Source organism: Battus philenor, unplaced genomic scaffold, assembly GCF_028537555.1.
Source record: "Battus philenor isolate CCGP_79_NKW_IND1 unplaced genomic scaffold, ilBatPhil1.0.hap1 SCAF_27, whole genome shotgun sequence".
NCBI lineage: Eukaryota > Metazoa > Arthropoda > Insecta > Lepidoptera > Papilionidae > Battus > Battus philenor.
In genome coordinates, this window is record NW_027181690.1 from 6,545,951 (window position 1) to 6,566,962 (window position 21,012).

A 21,012-nucleotide genomic window follows, 5' to 3' on the forward strand; every position below is an offset into this window, starting at 1 on the left:
CAGCATCGGATTCACGGACTTTGAGGATAGAACCTTCATTGTCCACTCAGTATAAATACGAGGAGGGCAGCAACACAAAACTGATTGCGAAGGGAGGTTCAGCTTCCCCCGAAAGCAGCACAGGGCGCAAATCCCTCTAAGTACGGAGGACGACTACCTAGGTGGTTTTAATGGTTAGAAATCCCACATAACCCTGTCCTTCACCCAGAAGGTTCTTGTGTCTTTACACATGAAAATAAGAAAATTGGTTTGTTTAGTTTGTTATTAAATAAAGTGTTTTAAATTTTACAAAGGTTTTGATTAAAAATTAAATGTTTTATTTTATTATTTGGCACAAAAATTTTAGTTGTAGATTGGCGGTAGTTAAAATGCAAAAACCCATGCTGCGGTGGCTTTAATACGTAAATACTCTGTTTGCTAAGAAACTTTAAGGCATGTTTGTCATGATATAACATTATTTTTGATAACCTAGAAAACATATGGTTTGCAATTAATTTGTGCCCGTACCACACACATCGCAGTGCAAAGGTATTGGCTACGATCGTACAGCGCCATCTCGCGGCGAGGCGGGTCGCGTCACGCCGCGTGACGTCATTGCCGCGGGGCCTGGCTGATTGAGCGATGAACTTTGAAGGCCCGTGTCGATCACTGCCTGTATTATTATTTCAGTTTATGCGCAAGAATAATCCATTCAGATTTTAGTATACAGCATGTTTTGTTTTACCTAAAATCTTGTTATCCAAAATTAAATTTTTCTATAGTTATTTATTTTTATCGTAGTAAATTTCTCTAAAATAAATAATGTTTTACGTATTTTGTTGTTGAAGAGATATTAATTCTTCTACTAACAATTAATTTTGTTACTGTCTCCATAAACAAAGTAAAAACATATAACCGTAATGTTTGAACCATTGGTAATAATATATTCAAGCTTTTTTATCTCATTTTGCAGTTTTGCTTACAGTTAATTGATATAACTACAATGTAAGAAAATATCAATAACATAAAATAATGATAAATTATCACAGCTTCATTTAAACTATTATAGGTTACATATTCATATTTTCGTTGTAATAAAAAACAGATTAATTTTTAAGTAATATTTTAAGAACAACGAATTTCAATGTGCTGAAAACGATTTCTAAACCTTTATTTATAAAATAGATCGTCTTCGTAACTCTACAATACACAACACCTTAAACTTTTTATTTTAATATTTTCTTAGTAGCGAAAGAAAACAGACGAATTATGATGATTATAAAAAAACGTCTTTATAAGAATATTTTTAATTTACGTAAACACAAGATATCTTGTTGTGAAAGTCAAATACCTCATTTTGGACTTTTTTAGCAACCTGTATCTGTGGAAGCCGTTAAAGCATGGTTCGCAAACTCTTATTAATAACATGAAGAAAGGCACGTCAAATCTGATCAAAAACTAACATCATGGAAGCGCTTGAATCCCTATACAACCTTGCAAAAAGATTTTGACACCGAAGAAAAACATGGGTTTTGTAGTAACTTATATACATAATGAACAAATACGCGCATGAAAAAATATCAGCATATTTTACAAATATTACTCACAAAATGTTTATAAATTAAAAATGGGTAAAATTTTAAACATAATTTTTTTAACGTTTTATTCGTTGCTTTATAATTTCAGACAATAATAACTATTACAACAAAATATAATAAAAATACTTATTACAACAAAAAACCGTATCAATTGATCTTATATAAAATTTATTCTAAACATAATTCATTTACTAAATTATCCTTAAAGTTTAACATAGGTAAATATCAACTAATAGTATGAAGAAAACCCTTGTATTGTTGTAAAAATCATATACATTTTAACCGCCTTTCTCAATTTCTTAACAAGAAAATAAAATATGCAATCATGATCTTCCATTTCGCCCAGTATACATTTAAAACAAACACTGTGTCTATATCGTAGCACAAATATCTTTGAACCTGTACTAAGCACCACGATTTATTTATAAAAATATCCCCTTCAATACCTTATTCAATAATCCGCATGCAAAATTATAAGGATACCGCCTCCCGCCAACGCAAATTAATAATATCTTTATATGAAATTAAAGTAATTAGTTGGTCTCTTGCATTTCGTTGTTCTACATCGATTCTTACCGACAGAAAAAGTAAAAAGGCGATTTCCAAAAAAAGCTGTTACAATACTTAATATATAGCGACCATCATCAACAATTATCAATTATTTCAACATTAAAGTTTTTTTATAACGAATCGTGTCTTTAAGTAGATTAATATACATAATATAAAAATGCGAAATATCAATGCCACGCAATAGCTTCCATTGGTAAAAAGAAACAAATAAAATTGATTACCATCGAATATATCAATAAAAATCTTATTTTAAAAACTAGCAATATATTAATGTAATTATGTTTTAATCATGTGTTTGTTTTTTATGTAAACAGGACAGAATGTTTTTTAACCTATTATTAACAACGTTCGTTCCGTTATACACAAAATATAATACGAACTTAATTACTAAGTATTTGATAAAAAATAAATATAAAATAAAAATTAGTGTTTATTCGATATTCCTATTATAATAATTACGTAATAATATATTTTACCTCTGTGTAAATATAAAGTCCCAAAAGAGTTTAAGATAGGTGAGAGTTATCTGTGAATGTAACCAGTACAAGTACGTTTGAGAATAAACCTTATGTCAACGCAAACAAAACTAAACTATGTCAAGTTAAAATTTTTTCTAAATTTCGTGTAATAACAAAAATATTCACACAGTACTTTATGTGTAAAGATCCATTTCCTTATTTTATTACGTTGTTTAGGAAAAAAACGACGTGATGGCTGAAAAGTAAGTTGTTATCTTTTATCTTTGTTTTGTATATGTTGATGTTACACATGAAATGTACTTATACAAATAAATAACGATATTCCATACCGATAAAAAAAAAATCGTACGAGTCAACTTAAAATATTATACAAATTTTATTCCTCTTTCAGCTAATGTTATTCTTTCGCTTTCATTGTCCTTTTTTATAAACAAGGATATGCCATATATAACTGTTTTGTTTTATCATTATACTTGTCTGTAATGCTATTAATATATTTATACGATAATAAATATTTAATAATTAGGTAAATAATAATGACATAAAAGAATAACAGTTTTGATGTAACAAAACAAGTTATGTAAAATGAGCAAAATTATGTATATATAAATTGGATGTTGACAAACTGTCTCCGCAATCTTTGTTATTCAGAAAACATTTAGATAGATTATAAAATACACTTTTATAAGAATAAATTTTTTTTAGTAGGCTTTTTGCTTAGTTATGGTTGCCTTCAGCGCCCTGCTCTTTTCGATCGATGCAATTTGTAAATTCTAGTAAAGCAAACTGTGACATGCTGTCAAAAAATCTGGTTTTTAGTAATTATCAAGCACATATTAAACATACAAAGACATGAGTGAGATTTTATGGTTTAATATCCAAAATATGATATACTCTATGAAAGATGTATCATGAAAAAGTGAGCAGAGTCAGTTTGAAGACTGATTGTAAAATGCTTGAGTAAAAAGATGTCGGAAGCCTTTATTATAGGCTAGTCTGCCATGATATCTTAAAAAGTATTTAATAAACTAAAAGGTTTACTAAAAGGTTTAATTGATTATCAATTTATAATGGTGCATTTTATTCTCTTATGTTTGTTGGTTATCTTTATTCATTTATAACTAAATTTAAAGTTTTAGTAAAATTGATGACAAAACATATTTAGTTAACAAATTATCAAAGGCAATATCGGAAAAACATTAACACCAGTACATGGTTTATAATAGTAATGCTCGTGTATATAGCAAGTAACTGCATAAATGTCATGCTTCATTTGTTATGGAAATATTTTATACTAGTATTGTTTTACAGACTTATAATTTAGTTATTATATTTATTTAATATAATCATTGTGGCATAAAGACACATTTAAATAAATATATTAAGTAAATAAGGCATCATTAAATTTCACTTTTCTTAACCCTCATTGTCACACCATATTAGACTTCCTGCAACTGCCGCTGGAAATATTACATCACAAAAGTTGAATACCCCTCCTTGAAAACATTGGGGTAATCATACAATAATCTACACATAGTAAATAATAACAAAATTTAAGTATATCTCTGAATATTAAATTATAAACTAATTAATAATTTTCTTTCAAAACAAAGGTATTAATATCTTGAATATTCTAAGATATCTATAATTAGTTATGAATGGTCATAATACATTTTTATACACCCTACAATTCCACTCTCGTTACATCTTGTCACATTTTTTCACACTAAGCTTCCCTGTTCAGAGTGAACATATTTTTGATATTTTCATATTCAATGAGTTCTTGGTTCTAATCAGCCATTGACAGGTCTCATAGTAAGTCTTACAAACATAGAATGGCTAAATCATTATCCCTTTGCACTCGTCACCATTTCTGATGTTACCTACCAGCAACAAATGTGATATTATATGAATTTGGTGACTTCCAAGAACACATTTTAACAAAAAACATATCAAAATCGATTTTTTATAATTTTCTACAGTATGGTTAAGTTTAAAGTAATTACAAACATGCACAGAAGGTTGATTTGTACATGTTTCACAATAAAATGTTGTTTGCCACCTTCCATCTGATGTTTTTCTGTTAGAACAGACAATAGAGTCCTGTTTTCTTTCTCACACATTTGGAATATGCAACTTATTATTCAGTCTCTTGTCTGACAACGATGTATTTGGGTGTGATCAAGATTCTCGAAAACTACCTCTCAACTGCTTTGCAAGACTTTTTACAAACTTGTTGTGTTATTGGTTTTTGTTGTTTTTCTTCTTCTGAGATACAGTAAAAAGGTTATGGTTAAAATAAGAATAAACCACAACATAATGATGTATAATGCATATGCCAGGAATTGTGGAATTAATCCCACTAGAGATCATCATGTCAAACGATAGAAACCCACTGCAAGGCATAGGCTTCCACCGAAGATCATAGGGTACATAAGTATTTATTTTGACCCTAGAATCTTTTTTATTTTATTAGTTACTGTTTTTCTTCTTATTCTACACATGACTACAACTCTTCAAGTAAGACGTAATTCCTTTGCAATAATTATTGAGTTCTTGTAATTTCAATGTATCTTCTTGTGATTTCAACAGGTGCGAGAACAGTCCAAATGAGTCATCGCAACAGGAAGAGAAGTCATCTGGTAATTGGTGGGACACATGGATATCATCAGCCAAGACAAAAGTATGATATACTTTATTTATGTATATAAATAATATTTCTAACCATTTCACTGTTAAGCAATTCTTACAAGAACAGAAAAACTGAGAGACATACACATATACACATCTTGGAGCAAAAAAGACAGTGAAACTGCCTCGCAGTTTTCGAGACAAAATAACGCAGCGATTTAACGACGCATAGCAGACAAATGGACAATATTAAAGAATTACACAACTAATTTTAAGTTTGTGTAATTTTTCTTAATTTTCATAAATAAAAAAAAAACTGTTTAATTCTCAAACCTCCATGTGTTTGAAGTTATTACAAGATTTCACCTCTTTTAGAATATCAGCTGCAGTAAGTATAATAAATCATTGTAGACAGGCTCTAGAAAGTCAATTTCACAATGACCATTTGACAGCATACCTTTGAATGCAAAGGACCATTTAGTTACGTGACGTTAGATCGGCGGGCAATAATGATTCAAATGTATTCTTAACTCATTTTTTGTTTATGGCCCCTGTATTTGGAGGTCTCCCTTACTTTCCCCCCTCTTAGGTACATAGGGACTATTTTTACAAAATATATATGTATATATTTTTATCATATTCTTTGCATTCTTTTCTTTTTTCCTCCTCAATATCATTTATTCAATCATCTTTAATTCTTCACAAATTCTTTCATTCATTTCATATTTTCTTGATCCATTCATTCATCAGCTCACTATCGTCGCCTTCCCACCACACAGGTCTACATTTTGTTCTGTTTTGCTTTATTTTTGTTTCAAACAAACAAACAATACTATTTTCTTACATTTACTTTTTTATTTTCTTATTTTATTTTTAACACCTCTTCACAGATTTAAGTATTTATACCTATTTATTCACATTCTTAACACTAAGCCAAGCAATAATAAGTGAGGACCTTATAACCATATCTCAGGTCAATAAAATCACACAAAGAAGGAGGTTTTGCCATATTATATATAGCAGAGCTATGCTCGGGATTTTACTGGGGGATCAAATTAGAAATGAGGAGATCTGTACACAAACAAAAGTAACCGACATGGCCCAGCGGATTGAAAGGTTGAAGTGGCTGTAGTCAGGCCACATAGCGCGCAGAAGAGATAGCCGGTGAGGTTCTACTTCAGAGCCATGTAGACGTCCGCCCATGAGGGGGACAGACGACCATAAGTTCTTCGAAGGACGCTGGATGTAGGCAGCTTTCAGCCGGACCTATTAGAAATCTATGGGGGAGGCTGTTCAGCTGTGGACGTCTTGCTACTGATGATTACAGATAAAATCATCTGTAGCTTTGGGTGACTGTTTTAGTGAGAAATTTGAAAAGAAAGTTTAAAGTTTTAATTGTAATATGATTTTCATTTTTCAAGACTTGTTATGACTGCCCTGGGATAAGTAGTTATATTCTGGTATAAAAAATGTGTTTCTTATTTATTTATAGACCAAATCTTCAACAATTATAAATATGCATGTATATGACAAAGTTTATCAGTGTTTGATAAATAGTGGTGGCATATTTTTTTAACTAAAAGCTATCCGTTCTATATTAAAACAAAAAGCAATATAAAAATATTTTTATTGTTGGTATCCAAAAAACAAAATATAATACAAAATTACTTCATAACAATTTTTTTTTAAAAAGTTCGCATTGTTTTTATAACTACAATTTATTGGATCTTAATAAATAATAACAAGAAATAAGTGAAAATACAATTTTATTTCCAATATTTAAAAGACATTGGCGTCCGTGCCTTTGTTTTTACAATTATTTAATATTTACGATTTTTTGTTCGCGTTTTTGTATGTCCATGTTTACTTAGTCCCTTAAACTATTACCTAAGTTTATTCGTAGGTTTTCAAATCAATGGTGTCCTGTATATTTTTCATGACACCCTAACAATGTCCAGTGTTTAACATTATGGCTCGTGCGACCACTTCCTCATCCCTACTCCAAATTGCCATCCTCAGGTTGTACGCCAGTATCTATGCGTCGGTTTGCGAAAATACAATGATACGTATATTTTACTAATTTATTTTTAAGTATTTAACTAAATACTTAATCGATTTAGAAGTATTGGTTCAGAAATAATTCTGAACGGCTTAAAAGGCGATAAAACGTAGTGACGTTGAAAATATTTTTACAAGTACTTTATTAGAACGATTATCAGTGTTTTATTCAGAATAGAGACTTCTACATGTTCTTTTTGTATACTGCCGGGGCATACATATGACCAGTGGTAGCCCAGCTGTAGAGGAATGAGACTAGCGTTCGTAGGTCGCGGGTTCGATTCCTGAGATATATTATGTATATTTTATGTAATTCACACTTTGTGCATTATTAATTGAAAATACTACACTACGTTTGCCAACTATCCTGCCAAGAGCGATTATTGAATATCCCCAATAGATATCTTTGCGGAAACATATCCCATGCAGCGTGCGTCTATGGGATACTATACATATGAATGATACATTTTCTTTTTACGTTCATTTGCTTATAAGTCCCATCATGATATTTCAACAGATCTTTTGTTAGTTATTTCAAGAGACAACTCCATATTCATTTGCGTAACTTAGTATTAACTGTTGTCTTACGTATGTATCTACACTTGAACATAGTGGTAACGTTTACTTAATGAAACAACCGTAAATGGTCTAATACATTATTCGTCATCATTATTTCGGAAAGGTGCACTTCTTGACATAGGCCACTTCCATGGATTTCCAGTATGCTTTGGAAAGCCGCCTGCGTTCAACGTTTTTAGAAGACTATCAAGCTGGACTGTCCAATTTGTGGGTGACGCTGCGCTTCCCTCATGGTCTCTACTCCGGAATCTTAAAGCCTCAGCGACCTGTTCTATGCGCTATGTGGCACCTTTTTCTTTTTTTCAGTCGAAATACGCCCACTATAAGGCATAGGTATCTCCCGGAGATTACTACGGCACATGCCTTGCAGCGTGCGCCTGTCGGCTGACATTGAGATGAAGCTACATGTATCTATGACAAATAATCTGAAATCATATTTTGTCATGTTAAATATTCGAAATAACCACGAGATCGTATGCACTTCACCGGTCTCGATATGCATATCTTATCACCGTCATTAATTCACCGGAAGTTACCAATAAAGGCGCGGTATGCGACCGTGCCGTATCGATTGCCTTGCGAGCAGCGAGCTAAGTACGTATATTAATGTCAAGGTCTTTGATTTATCGACAGAACTAAACGAATCCCATTGACTTGTGCTAGCCGAGCGAGCAAGGACTGTCTCTAACGTCTGTAGGTCGTGTATTTGATCCTTGACACACCGTTCCAAAATACATTAAAATTATGACAATATATTATCAATATATGCTTGGTAAATTTTTAATACGTTACTTCGAAAATGAATTTAAAACTTTTAATTTGATTTAACATGTGTTTAGTGACTTCGTTGATTCATTTATTTCCTTTCGGCACTAATAACATAAGCTTTTTTATGTATAAAGGTATATTAATATATAAAAAAAAACACGAGAGTACATACGTAGCACTAGAAATGAAGAAAAGCTTGTTATATATTTCTCTAGGCTCCATATAATAAGTAACTTATTCGTAGGTAACTGTCAGCTTTTTATATAAGCCCCGGTATGATATCTATAAATTATCACGTAATACATTTAAAAAATGTCCTATTATTTAATTTAAAGCGATAATAATATTTGGGAATAAACTACTAGATTAATAATAAATCTGCGAGAAAAAATGATTATAAAGAAAACAGAATTTCGTTTGAGGTAGTTCTTCTTAGATAAGGACGCATTTGTTACCCTCGTAAGCAGATATTGGTTGCCACTGCTCACAAAAAGATCCCCGTGGATGGCTAGCAGCGTCTTCTGCTTACCATAATACCACACTGCGATCACCAACCCGCCTATCAAAGGTGGCCAATATGATATATCTCCCCTCTAGATAGGTTTAGGGAGGCCTTTGACTTGCATTTGAATTCTAATGGCTGAGCCGACAGTGGCAACTCTCTTCAGTTGTCGAAAAACCATTTACCATACACCCGGAGAGCAGGTCGTGTAAGTTTGCATTGCTACAAAAATTTATATATTTTTGTACAAGAAAAAAAAAACATTTGATATAATTTCATTGTGTAGTCTACTCACAGTGAATTTAACTAAATAATACACCAGGACGAAAAAACAAATAAGCGTATATAAAGAGATAAATATTTTGTAAATGATTCATAATATAGCGTCGACAAATAGTAGGTTGTACTCGCATTTTGATTCTCAGAGCTATTTAGATTCAGAAATGAAGAGATCACTGGAAGACCTTAGGTTATCGAAGTAGCTCGAAGAATTGCTTGTCTGAATTGGCCATGGGCGGGGTACATTCCTAGTGCAACTGATGGCGGTTGGAGCCGAAAGGTTCTAGAGTGGCGACCACAAGCCGGTAGTCACGGCGTGAGTATGCTCCAGGCTTGAACCAACGACAGCGAGCAATGCAAGACTGGTCATCATGGAAATGTTTGGATGAAGCATATGGCTTTCGGAGGTCGACTATCGGCTGATGAGATGATGCTGTAAAGTGACGCACTAGTATTAGATTTAAAAATACCATGCGTCCTGTACAATTATTGATTTAATTTTTCTATATAGTCCGCAGAGGTATATTCGATGGTGAAGAAGGACTTGGACGAGATCGGCACCGCGGTAAAGTGCGAAGCGAGTCACGTGTTCAGTTCCACGTCTAGCGCGTTGGGAAAGACCTTCAAGGTACAATACAATGTAATATAATACCGTAGCATCTGTAGAAAAAGTGTAAAATTAAATAACAACTGTTATTATTACCTATAGTTCAAAACTATGTTGCTCTAACAATGTATAGATTTTTAATTATTTTATTCTGAATAGTAATTTGTAGTAACAATAAATATTGAAGAGAAATGCATCTTTTTAGTTTACAGTATGCGTTATTTTATGTTTAGTTACTTAACTTGAAAGTGAACTTTCTATAAGCGACAGTAAGAGAGATGGTAAATATGAATCCTAGACAGTGTATTACTATAGAGATGTATGATCTAAAAAGTTTTATTTTATTTGCACCTCCAGCTCGACGTACCAGAGTCACCTGCCAATGTCATGAAGAAAAGTTTCAGCACATTTATTGGTAAGAATATTATTTAGTTTATTGAACAAAGAGCGCAAGTGTTGACAGCGGACAGCTGAAACATAATGGCCGATACTTTAACCGTCTCGGCGCTGTTTCGGGAATACATTAAAAATAAATATGTTTTAATTCATATATGATTTGAAATATATGTTACAAAAAATATTAACATTGCTTTCCTATTTTATTCTCAAAACTCAAGATAAAAGATAGTCACGATAAAAAGCGCTGTCACATGTTCTTTATTAGTTTGAAGTTAATAGTTAACAACTTGTATATGTTTACAATTCTTAATGTTAAAAGTCAAAGTTGTAATGGTTTACTTATTAGCAATGAAGCGTTAGACTTGACCGTCTCAATAGTTCTTGGGCATTTTTTTAGATAAAAAGCTCCAGTATAAAATATAAATAGTATATATATTATTAGAAAGTAAGACAGTTAACGGACGTTAATATGGCTTTACTAGTACATTTTGGCATTAAAGCATTTTGTCTTACGATATTTTATTATAAGCCGAAGCCACCATAATTCTGTATTTCTTTACAAAAAAATACTTAAAACCAAGAGATTTCTGAGAGATGTTTCTAAAGAAGTTAGTGTTCTAGCGGTTGATTCTTATTTTAAAAAATATTATTTGTAAGCCAAAATTTGAAATCTTATTTTAAAAAATAGTTACACACACAGTCTGAATGTACGCATATATATAACGTTACACAAGATATCTCTGGGCTTCCTTTTCTTAGTTTTAAATCTAAAATTAAACTTATATTATTAACCCTTTTTAAGGCAGAGGCGATATATTTACCACCAACAAAAACTTTGTTTATCTTTTTATGTAAGTTATCAAATGAGCCCTAATTTGTTGCACTGGCAACTACGGATGCCTGGTTTATTATTATAAAAAAAAAATTACGTTTGTGTGACATATTTTTTCTTGGCGCCACTAGCTGTCAAAAATTGCGGTAATTTTGAAAGAAAATTTGTTACACCGTGAATCTTCATATTTTTTATTTGGAAAGAGGTAAGAAACTTTTTTTTTTTTAATATGTATTTATGTTTATTCTACAAGTTGTTTGCTATACCTTACAAGTTACTATCGTATTTAGATGTGAGAAGATTTTTTACTCGGTGGGAAAAATATTCCCGCTGCCCGTGGCGTGTTATGTACATTTGTTGAACTAGTTCCTTCTTTTCTCAGATTTTCATGAAAAATGCCGCGCTATTTGGATAAAAATGATATTGAGCAGATGTTGGCTAGGGGCTAATGTCGTAAAGAAATTTTCAAGTAAATTAGCACAAGTAGATTTCAAGTCTCATGTTACATTCGATAACTTTTTTTGCGATTTTTCTCTCATGCAGTACTTGTATGAAAAAAATATTTATGCCACTGGAACAATAAGAAGAAATAGAGCAATTTTACCTAACATAATAAAAAATAACACAAAAAGAAACGGCAGAAACAAAAGCCTAAAGTTGAAAATAGGTGAATTCAAGTGGAGAACTAAACAAGATGTAGCACTTGCTGTGTGGCAAGATACTAAAGAGGTTTTATTGTTGACAACTGCATTTCATCCTAAAGTGGAAGTAACAACTGTACAAAGAACGCAAAAAAATGGCACCGGGGAAGCTGTAAGTTGTACTATGGTTGTGAAAGAATACATCAAAAGAATGGGCGGTGTCGACCGTTTTGACCAAGTGAAGGGGACGTATGCTGTCGAAAGGAGAAGTAAACGTTGGTGGTTGCGGATATTCTACTTCTTGGTGGACGCAAGTTTGACAAACTCTTTCATTTTATATTCCCTAACGTCGAGAGTAGAAAAGCTTACCAACTTAGAATTTCGGGTGGCTGTTGCCAGAGGGTTGATTGGTGGCTATAGCAGCAGAAAAAGAAGATCAAGCTTGCCTACATATATCTGCAAGAAATCACGCATAGCATGCTCAGAGGTATATCAAAAAACTGTAAATGCTGTACCTGAAGAACTGCGGTTTGTAAACGTAGGTGACCATATGCCAGCAGAGTTGGAGACTTACCGACGCTGTAAATTGTGTAGCACAAAGGTCAAAGATAAGCGTAGCAAAATAAAATGCAGCAAGTGTAATGTCCCTCTTTGCATCACGCCTTGTTTTGCACAATTTCATAGAAAATAATGTCTCAAACTCCGCTTGCATGTGGCTCTGTGGACGGGCAGTGGGAATATTTTTACCACCTATTTTTCCAAAACTTCCGAAATAATAAGTGTTTTTCTTTTAAGTTTATTTTTGTTATATCAATAAAAACATGCCAAATATATAAGCGCAGGTTATTTTATTACTCTGAATCCTTCTGCCTTATAAAGGGTTAAATAAATAATATTACAACCTTCAAAAGTTTTTGATTTATTGAATTGATTTGTTGAATTGATTTGTTGACACATTTACATGGTTGATGTAATAATGTACACATAAATCGTTTTTATTTCTTTTAAAAGGAGCAACTGTTTCTGGCCAGCTCTTCTCAGCTGATGATCATTTCAGGCGGTGTCTTACTACTTATAATGCCAAAATAATCGATAAATCATTATTTGTACTTATGTAATACCTTTTCCTTTTATGTACACCTAAATCTACCCTCTCCTTTGTGTCTCTCATGTCCATCCAAAGTTTGCCTGGTAGAGATTGCATTGAGCGAAAACACCGCCTCTTGTACTTCTATGAATTGTTTCTTTTTTTTAGTTATTAAGTGAGGTGTACAAAAAAGTGTAAGTAAATAAATATTCTTCCAGGCCAAGTGAGCACGGTTTTGAACCCGGAACCCGACGATGAGGATGACACGGAGGTTATTTTGTCATCGGGCGATACAACAATGTTGTCCACTTATAAGGTGCGTTCTTCCACAATAAGCAACCCCAAAGACTGTCTTTAAATAAATTACATCATAAAATTTTTACACTCAAAAGTATCGAAACTAAATAGCAGTTCATCTAATAGTAAGTAACAAGATCTAGTGAGTTATTTTTTTTTGTTAATATCACCTATCTTTATACCTCTACCGTTGATCGGCACAGAGCTTTCAACTTGTTACTTAACCCTTTCGTTAGCAGCGCGGGAGTTAGCCGGCGTCCACTGGACGACCCGTATGTTCCAGCGCCGGATTTAGCCGGTCTCCACCTTGTAATGTGGGCTTACACCTTGTATTTTAGCCTAATTAATTACTAAGTATCATCAGACTTCTGTTTGTAATTAACAATTTGCCGTCCGAGATTTGTGCATAAGAGTAAAATCTTTAAATATGTCACACGAGGAAACATCGCGGCGCACATGCTCGTTTAAGTAGCGTCACTTTGGCGGAACAGACTGTCGTAAGAAAAGGGTTAATGCTACACTATTCACATTTTTATATTTCACACTTATTTAATTTTTTCGTAATATACGAAGCTTAGCGGCTTTCAGTTGTAATAACTATACTCAATGTTCAGTACATTTTTGACATTTAATTACATATAATTAATTAACCAAACAATTCTAAGGTTTTTGGGAAACTATTCGTGATTAGAATTATCAGTAGGAACTTGAATTAAAGTTGGCATTGACACAACCGCTATGCAAATTCCACACTAAGATCTATTCTTCGCTTTTTTTGTTTAATTTTGGGAATATAGTAAAAATATATCTGCGGAGGATCTTTCGGAATCAGCTAATTTTGTAAAGTGTCTAAGGAAAAAAGCCAAGGAACTTCTGGTTTAAATATTAAACGTCTTTATCTACAGAAAGAGCTAGAAGCGCTCCAACGCGTGGACGCTACCTACATCGTACCGGCGTATAGTCCAGAGTTCGAAGCCTGGCGCACCAGTCTGGAGACTTCCGAAGCGGGCATCATAACGCCTGCCTCGGCTATTAAAAGGCTCGAAGCGAACCCGATATTGAAAGCGCAGTACAATAAATTGGTACCGGACGCAGTCACTCATGAAGAGTTTTGGGAAAGGTAAGGGTTTTTAGAAAAGATTTTAATTTGGCCTATATGCCTAAATACCCCCATTTTGGTTTAGAAAGGGAGAAGTTGGATATCAACGTATAATTTACACTGTTTCTTTGGAATTAGGCAGGGCTATGTGGAGTTTGTGCGTTCGGTTATCATTTCGGTTATAGTCCTACCGAAACAGCTGTACCGCGCCTTAGTAAGGCATGGTGAGGTGGGGGCCGAGACCCCGGTTTTGGTAGCACTATAGCAACACACTTTCGAGCCTAAAAACTACTATTTGTCGTGTTGAACGCCATTATAGATTATCCGTTCTTTTTGGAGCTTTCTGCATACATGACCTGGCTTTAACGAATTATTACCTAAATAACATCATTCGCCGTTAGATTTATATCTGACTTATAATCAAAATATTACTAAAATTATTTTTGGTAGATTTAGTAATTTTTTTTGGTGATTTCAATATTTACATAACAAAAAACAGCTGAAAAAACAGAACATTTTTAATTTTAAAATTATTCAAATATTTTATTATAAAGTTAACGTGTAGCCATTTAGTTGAAAGTCATATATACAGATAATACTTGTATTTATTATTGTAAACTGATTTAGTATTATTTTTTGCTTTAATATTGACTTTGTGATATTGAATTATATTTTTTCTTACTAGACTCATTTAAAAGAGATTTGATTTATTTAATGTTGCATATGAAATATTCATACGCAGGTACCTTTTCCGCGTGGCCTTACTACAAGACCGTTTGGCCGCTGCTTCTCGCAAACAACCAATGGAGCAGCCCTCTGCCGACCCCGTTTTGGCGCACCTTCCTCTTCAAGCGCCAATCGAGCAGTAAGTCCTTATCATACCTGTGAGCTCAAACGAAGTTGTCAGGATTACAGAGGACTTGAAAAATTACAAAAACATTGCTTCATATAGGAAATAACAATTTCACAGCATGTTTACTATGATCATCTTTACTAATACACTAATTTTTAACACATTTTTTTAACAAACCGTCCAAATTTATATCGTACAAAACTTATTAGATTGTAGCCATAATATTTTTGTATTCTTCTTTCAACTATTTTCAATAAAGTTAAAAATCATTTCATAACTAATTTGGTAGATCTTTGATTTATTTAGTCTTTTGTAATGTTCATATAGAATTGGCTGCACAGAACAAACTAAAATTTTAATATTGCCATATTTTAAGTACAACTATACTTGTATTACACTTGCATCTTAAAACATAGAAGTCTTTCTTCTATTTTTAATCGTAGATATCGTTTTAGAGTTATTGCCAACTTAACATTTTATTAGTTTCCCGATTTAATTGTATATGGTTATGACACTCGAAATCTATACAGTGACTTACTTCTGTTCTATAGTGCATCGCACTTTCTATCCTATAAATTTACTTACTTCTACTTCCATTCTTAAAGTGACTTACTGCAATCTTATATCACACAATTAAAGTGCAATTTACTTAAATCAATATATAAGTATGTTGTACTTTTATGCAATATATAGATTAACTCACGATTATTCTATTAAAAGACAACAAATTCATCCAATACTGTGACTCAGTTCTATCCTATAAATTTACTCACTTCTGCTCTATAAAGTGACTTGTTGCAATCATGTGACTTAATTTTATCGTATAAATTGAATAACTCTTATCTTATAGGAAAACTTACTTCTATCTTTTAGATTGGCTCACTTTAATCAAATATGTGATAGTGTGACTCATTTTTATCCTGTAGAGTGACTTACTTACATCATATAGATTGACTTATTTTTAACCTATAGAATGACTCAATCCTATAGGGTTAGTCATTCTTTCACATTTTTATAGAGAAATGTTAAAATATAGGTCAAGTCACATATCATTAGATTGTTAAACATCTTTTTTTCTATTTTAACCGCCCATTCATCACCATTAAGTTAATGTATGCTTGTTGTCATTACTAAAAATCGTTTTATACTTAAAATTAACAAATAATTAAATTTAATAATCTCATGCAAATCATTTAGATTGATACATTTGCTATAATTAGAATTATTTTTTGTTTTATTTTAGCTATATATTTTGTTCGCTCATGTTATTATTAATGTGTTTAATTGTACCACTTTTGATTCAATATATAATTTGTAAGTTACATTAAGTTTTATTTAGATGCAAAGATTTTGGTTTTTGCACAAATCTTCCCTTTTCCTTCTTATGCACACAATCATTTTACTTAATCTTGCCATAAATATTGTTACAAAGAAAAACAATATTTTTTATTGTATGAAACATTTATTACTATTGCAGTATGGTAATATAATACATTAAAATAAAACAAAATATTTCAAGCCACAAATTGGTCTCCAATGGATGCAATATAGTATTTTAAACATTGAAGCCTGTTATCAATAGCAGCACACAGTATTTCTATGGAAAAATTCTTTACTGTCAATCGTATGGATTGTTTTGGGGATTCCAAATTATCATGGCCTTTAGAACAAGCCTTACTCTTTAAAATTGACCATAAATCATAATCCAGTTGACCAAGATCAGGACTAGATGACGGCCAGTGTTTAGTTTCTAACCAAGATTGGGTGAGCGAACTCTATGACCCGGCTCCGAGTCTTACTAAAAGTACCATTCTTGGTTATTGAACTTGGTGTTGTTAAGGAGCTTAACTACCTTCTCAAGAATGGTATCTTGATACACTTGTGCCGATGTTTTGATACCTTTTTCACAAACATATGTCTCATTCATTCCATCAGAGCTCCTACTAAACCATTACTGAAGTATAATGCCCACGTTGTGCTATGTTGACTAATTTGGAAGCTCCTTCAAAGCTTTCAGCAAAAATACCGCCATTTTGTTTCTTAAATCCGTAAAAATTTTTTCTGCGACTTACGTGCTGCTAAGGTAGTTGTTTTGTATATACCACCCTATCCTTTATAAAATTATTAGTTAAGAAACGGCCAGTGCTTCTCTTATAGACTGCAAGTCCTAAATCATCTTCTAAAATACGCGTCATGATTCTAGGTGCTATCAAGTCCCGCGGTAAAAATGTTGCGCTCTCGTTCAAGATTTTATTTTTCGTGCGAATACATCTTCCAGATTTTTTTCTGTCACAAACAGAGGTTTCGTTGTACCTATCAATAGCCCGGTACACAAACATTAGACTAATACTAAGTGTATAAAGGATTTTAAAAATTGTATTTGACACCATACATACTTTATGTAATTTTATGTAATACACAGCGATTTGGTTCTCTTTATCACTATACTCTATTTGAAAATCACAAAATGTTTTTTCAATATATGGGCGCGAATATATGGCAACAATGAACAATCCTATAAATATGACAGATTCCAAATTCAAAAGTGATATTTTGTTTATTTTGAATTATAATTATTTATGGTCAGACTTATTAAAAAAAAAACTACTACACAACTTTTTTAATGGGTATGTGATGAAATATTTTCAGGTTTATTTTCTAGTATAATGGTAGTATAAATCTTTTAGATATATTAGAATAATTCACAGCTTGTTTTTAAAAAATTATAACATACTACATATAACTTTATGAAAAGTTAAACATTCACATCAGGCTTGGGATCTTTTAAAATATAGAGATAAATAAAGATACAACAGCGAAATCTCTATAACCCACTGAGGGATTTAGGCTTGTTAAGATCGACATCAGCTCATTTCGAGACTAGACTTCCAATATAGTATTGGATCATTTAAAATTTGGCTCAGTAGGGAGAGTTGTAATTTTATACAATACAATAACAATTTCCAATGACACACGGAAAAACTTAGTTTATAATTGCATAAATATAAAGTTAAGTATTTTTGTATTAAATATATGAACAATTAAAAAAACAGTGATTTGTATAATAGTTATTGTGCTCGATTCAGAGGCTTATAAGTACTTAAAATGTTCGCTTTATTGAATGAACAATGGCTTCTATAAGGTCAAAATTTACTATAGTGTTTTCGAAACGCCTGTGCCTTATATACCGTACTCCTTGTACTGATCCAAGTCCTGGGCTGAACTCTCTCTGGACTGGATACCGAAACGTTCTTGACGCGGCAAAGGATGGCCTCCATTGGGTTAAGCGATGTCATAGTCAAGGTCGCGGAAAATCCCTAGATTTGAGCAACACGAGCTGGTCATCGTGGTGATTTATGGTGGAGACCTAAGCCTTGTTGTGTCTATCGGCTGATATGATGATGAAAGTTGTGACTATCGTGATGCACAGAAATTGTTATTACACTTTCTAAATCATACATCACAAATTGATATTGTTAATATTACAGGTGAAACTACTCTTCAAGTTACTAAAATAAATACATGCAAAAGGCACAAAGAAAAAATACTCAAAAAGCATTTGTTTTTAATCGAAAATCATGTAACGTACCCACATACTCTTAACGCTGTACTTTCTTCTTTGCAGAAGTCCAAAGAAAGTTCTCTCTGGACTGGAAATTCCTTACGAAAATGATGCTGACGAGGTTGTGACCTGGGAAGATGGTGAGTTTGTTCAAATATTCAAATTGTAATTGAATTAAGAATATTGCTACTCAGCGTTGGTTCGTAACTTAACCATTCTCCTTAATAAATCAGATTATAATAAAAAAGAAAGCCGTGTTCACAACGACCTGTTGAGATAAGCTCTTCAGAAAGTAGAGATATGTTCTTTTGTGAATTTTAAAACGTAATAACTCGTTGATTGTTAATTAACATAATGCAAACACAAAGCAATTATGCTATCATGATTATTTTCAGCCGTAAGATAATCATAAAGATTTCCAATAGAACCATTTAGAAGTGTACATAAATTATAGAAACTGATTAATATGTATTGTAACAAATAAACTCATTGTTTCAAATTCTTTCTTCTGCGGATTTCCATATTTCTGATTCGATCTCACATTAATGTTTTACTGTTCACTAAGACGAAATTGAACATTTAAAGTAATATGTTATCTTATCCTCTATAATTCGATATATTAGGGGGACCGGAAAGTAATGACATTTCTGTTTAAAAAAACCGTTTGATTTATACCGCTTATATGGCAAAAGATTGTTGATAATGAAGGTATTGTCGTTGATTAGAAATAAAAACTTGTTAAAAATGTAGTCGTGTGAATTTAACTTAAGAAAGCGACGTTACTTTTCCGGTCTCCCTTATATTTTTCTTTTACCCTCCTAAGGCGTATGTAACAATAAGTTTAATGTCGTTAACATAACTATAATGTATTTGGTTTCTCGCAGAAGATTTCGCACATGATGTCGAATTAACTGAGGAACAACAAATCTTACTATTAGAGGAATATGAAAAGGAAATAACTTCAAAGAAAATCAATAAACGGTCGTCATCACGGGACTTAATAAACAATAACGCAGACACACCCACCAAGCCATCGCTCAGAGATGAACTCAATAACACAACTATAGACAAGAAGAATAAAAATGGCCGATCAACAAAAAAGGCGGGAAAACCGGACGAATGTGGGAATAATTTAGTTGAAGATTATTTTGGTGACAAGGATCAGGTTAAAGATGACGCGAGTGCAAATTCTGATGAAAGCTGGGAAAAGGAATTTGAAATAGAGGAACCGTTGAGCCAAAAGCTCTGACTCTGTACTATAACTAATCCGGCCATATATTAAAAATAAAAATCAACTGCGTCAATCATATTTATGTGGAAGATAAAACTTTTACTTGTTTTATATTGCTTTTATTTCGATATGTTGTGTTTTAAATTTGACGAGTTTACATATATTATTATATTTTTGAATAACTAATTTTAAACATGTGTGTATGGGAGGATTATTGAACCAACGTACTTGTTATTATATTTATTTCACATGTACACATTATTACATTACATTCTTTGACTCATACGTCCCATAAATAAATTTGGTTACTTCAAAAGAAATTTATGAATATTTGAAAACCAACTGGTTACACCTATTTTAATATTAATTTTATTTGAATTATGAAATAATACATTTTAAATGCCAAAAAAATATTTCTTCTTACCCGAGAGGTATAAAACCGAAATCGAATAATCGTATGAATATTTGACTACATAAATTAATAATAAATTATTAAGACGATTTCAGTGAATTACTTTCAGATTAATTAAGACTGCTTAAAAAGGTTTTGTTTACCGTTTCACAAAATGATTTTGGAAAACATTTTTCATACTTTCAACTTTACGGTGAATACGCATCCGATTATTTCATTTCTGGTGATAAATAACAAAGTATATGTCTCACTAGAACCGCTCTATCACGCATTAGGTATTTAGCTATACCTAAGCACGATACAGCGGTCCCAGTCGGGTTATAATAATTTATAAACACATTATCATGCAGAATATATTTAAATATAAATATTACAATGTTTTAAAAATATATTTAAAATTCATATTTTAGTAATTTGAAGATTTCGAAAAAATTCTAAGATTTATTTATGAACACAAATAATAAAACATTATTGTTAAAACTACACCAATATAGCCCTATAAATAAATAAACCATATATTATCTATGGTTAATTTTTTTTAAATGTTAA

The 21,012-nt window shown here is 32.1% G+C and overlaps 1 protein-coding gene across 2 annotated transcripts; it reads left to right on the plus strand.

Annotated features, from left to right (window-relative positions):
• Window positions 1–2,712: 2,712 nt before the first annotated feature.
• LOC137925434 (BSD domain-containing protein 1-like) lies at window positions 2,713–20,429 on the plus strand. Of its 2 annotated transcripts, none has more exons than XM_068768868.1 (9): window positions 2,713–2,868; window positions 5,219–5,309; window positions 9,955–10,071; window positions 10,408–10,465; window positions 13,228–13,325; window positions 14,212–14,426; window positions 15,148–15,270; window positions 18,884–18,960; window positions 19,705–20,429. In XM_068768868.1, the coding sequence occupies exons 1-9, from the start codon at window positions 2,858–2,860 to the stop codon at window positions 20,067–20,069; spliced, it is 1,155 nt and encodes a 384-aa protein (XP_068624969.1). In that variant the 5' UTR covers window positions 2,713–2,857; the 3' UTR covers window positions 20,070–20,429. The 2 variants fall into 2 exon arrangements, with proteins under 2 accessions (XP_068624969.1, XP_068624971.1); XM_068768870.1 differs by having other exon boundaries at window positions 19,708–20,429.
• Window positions 20,430–21,012: the final 583 nt, after the last annotated feature.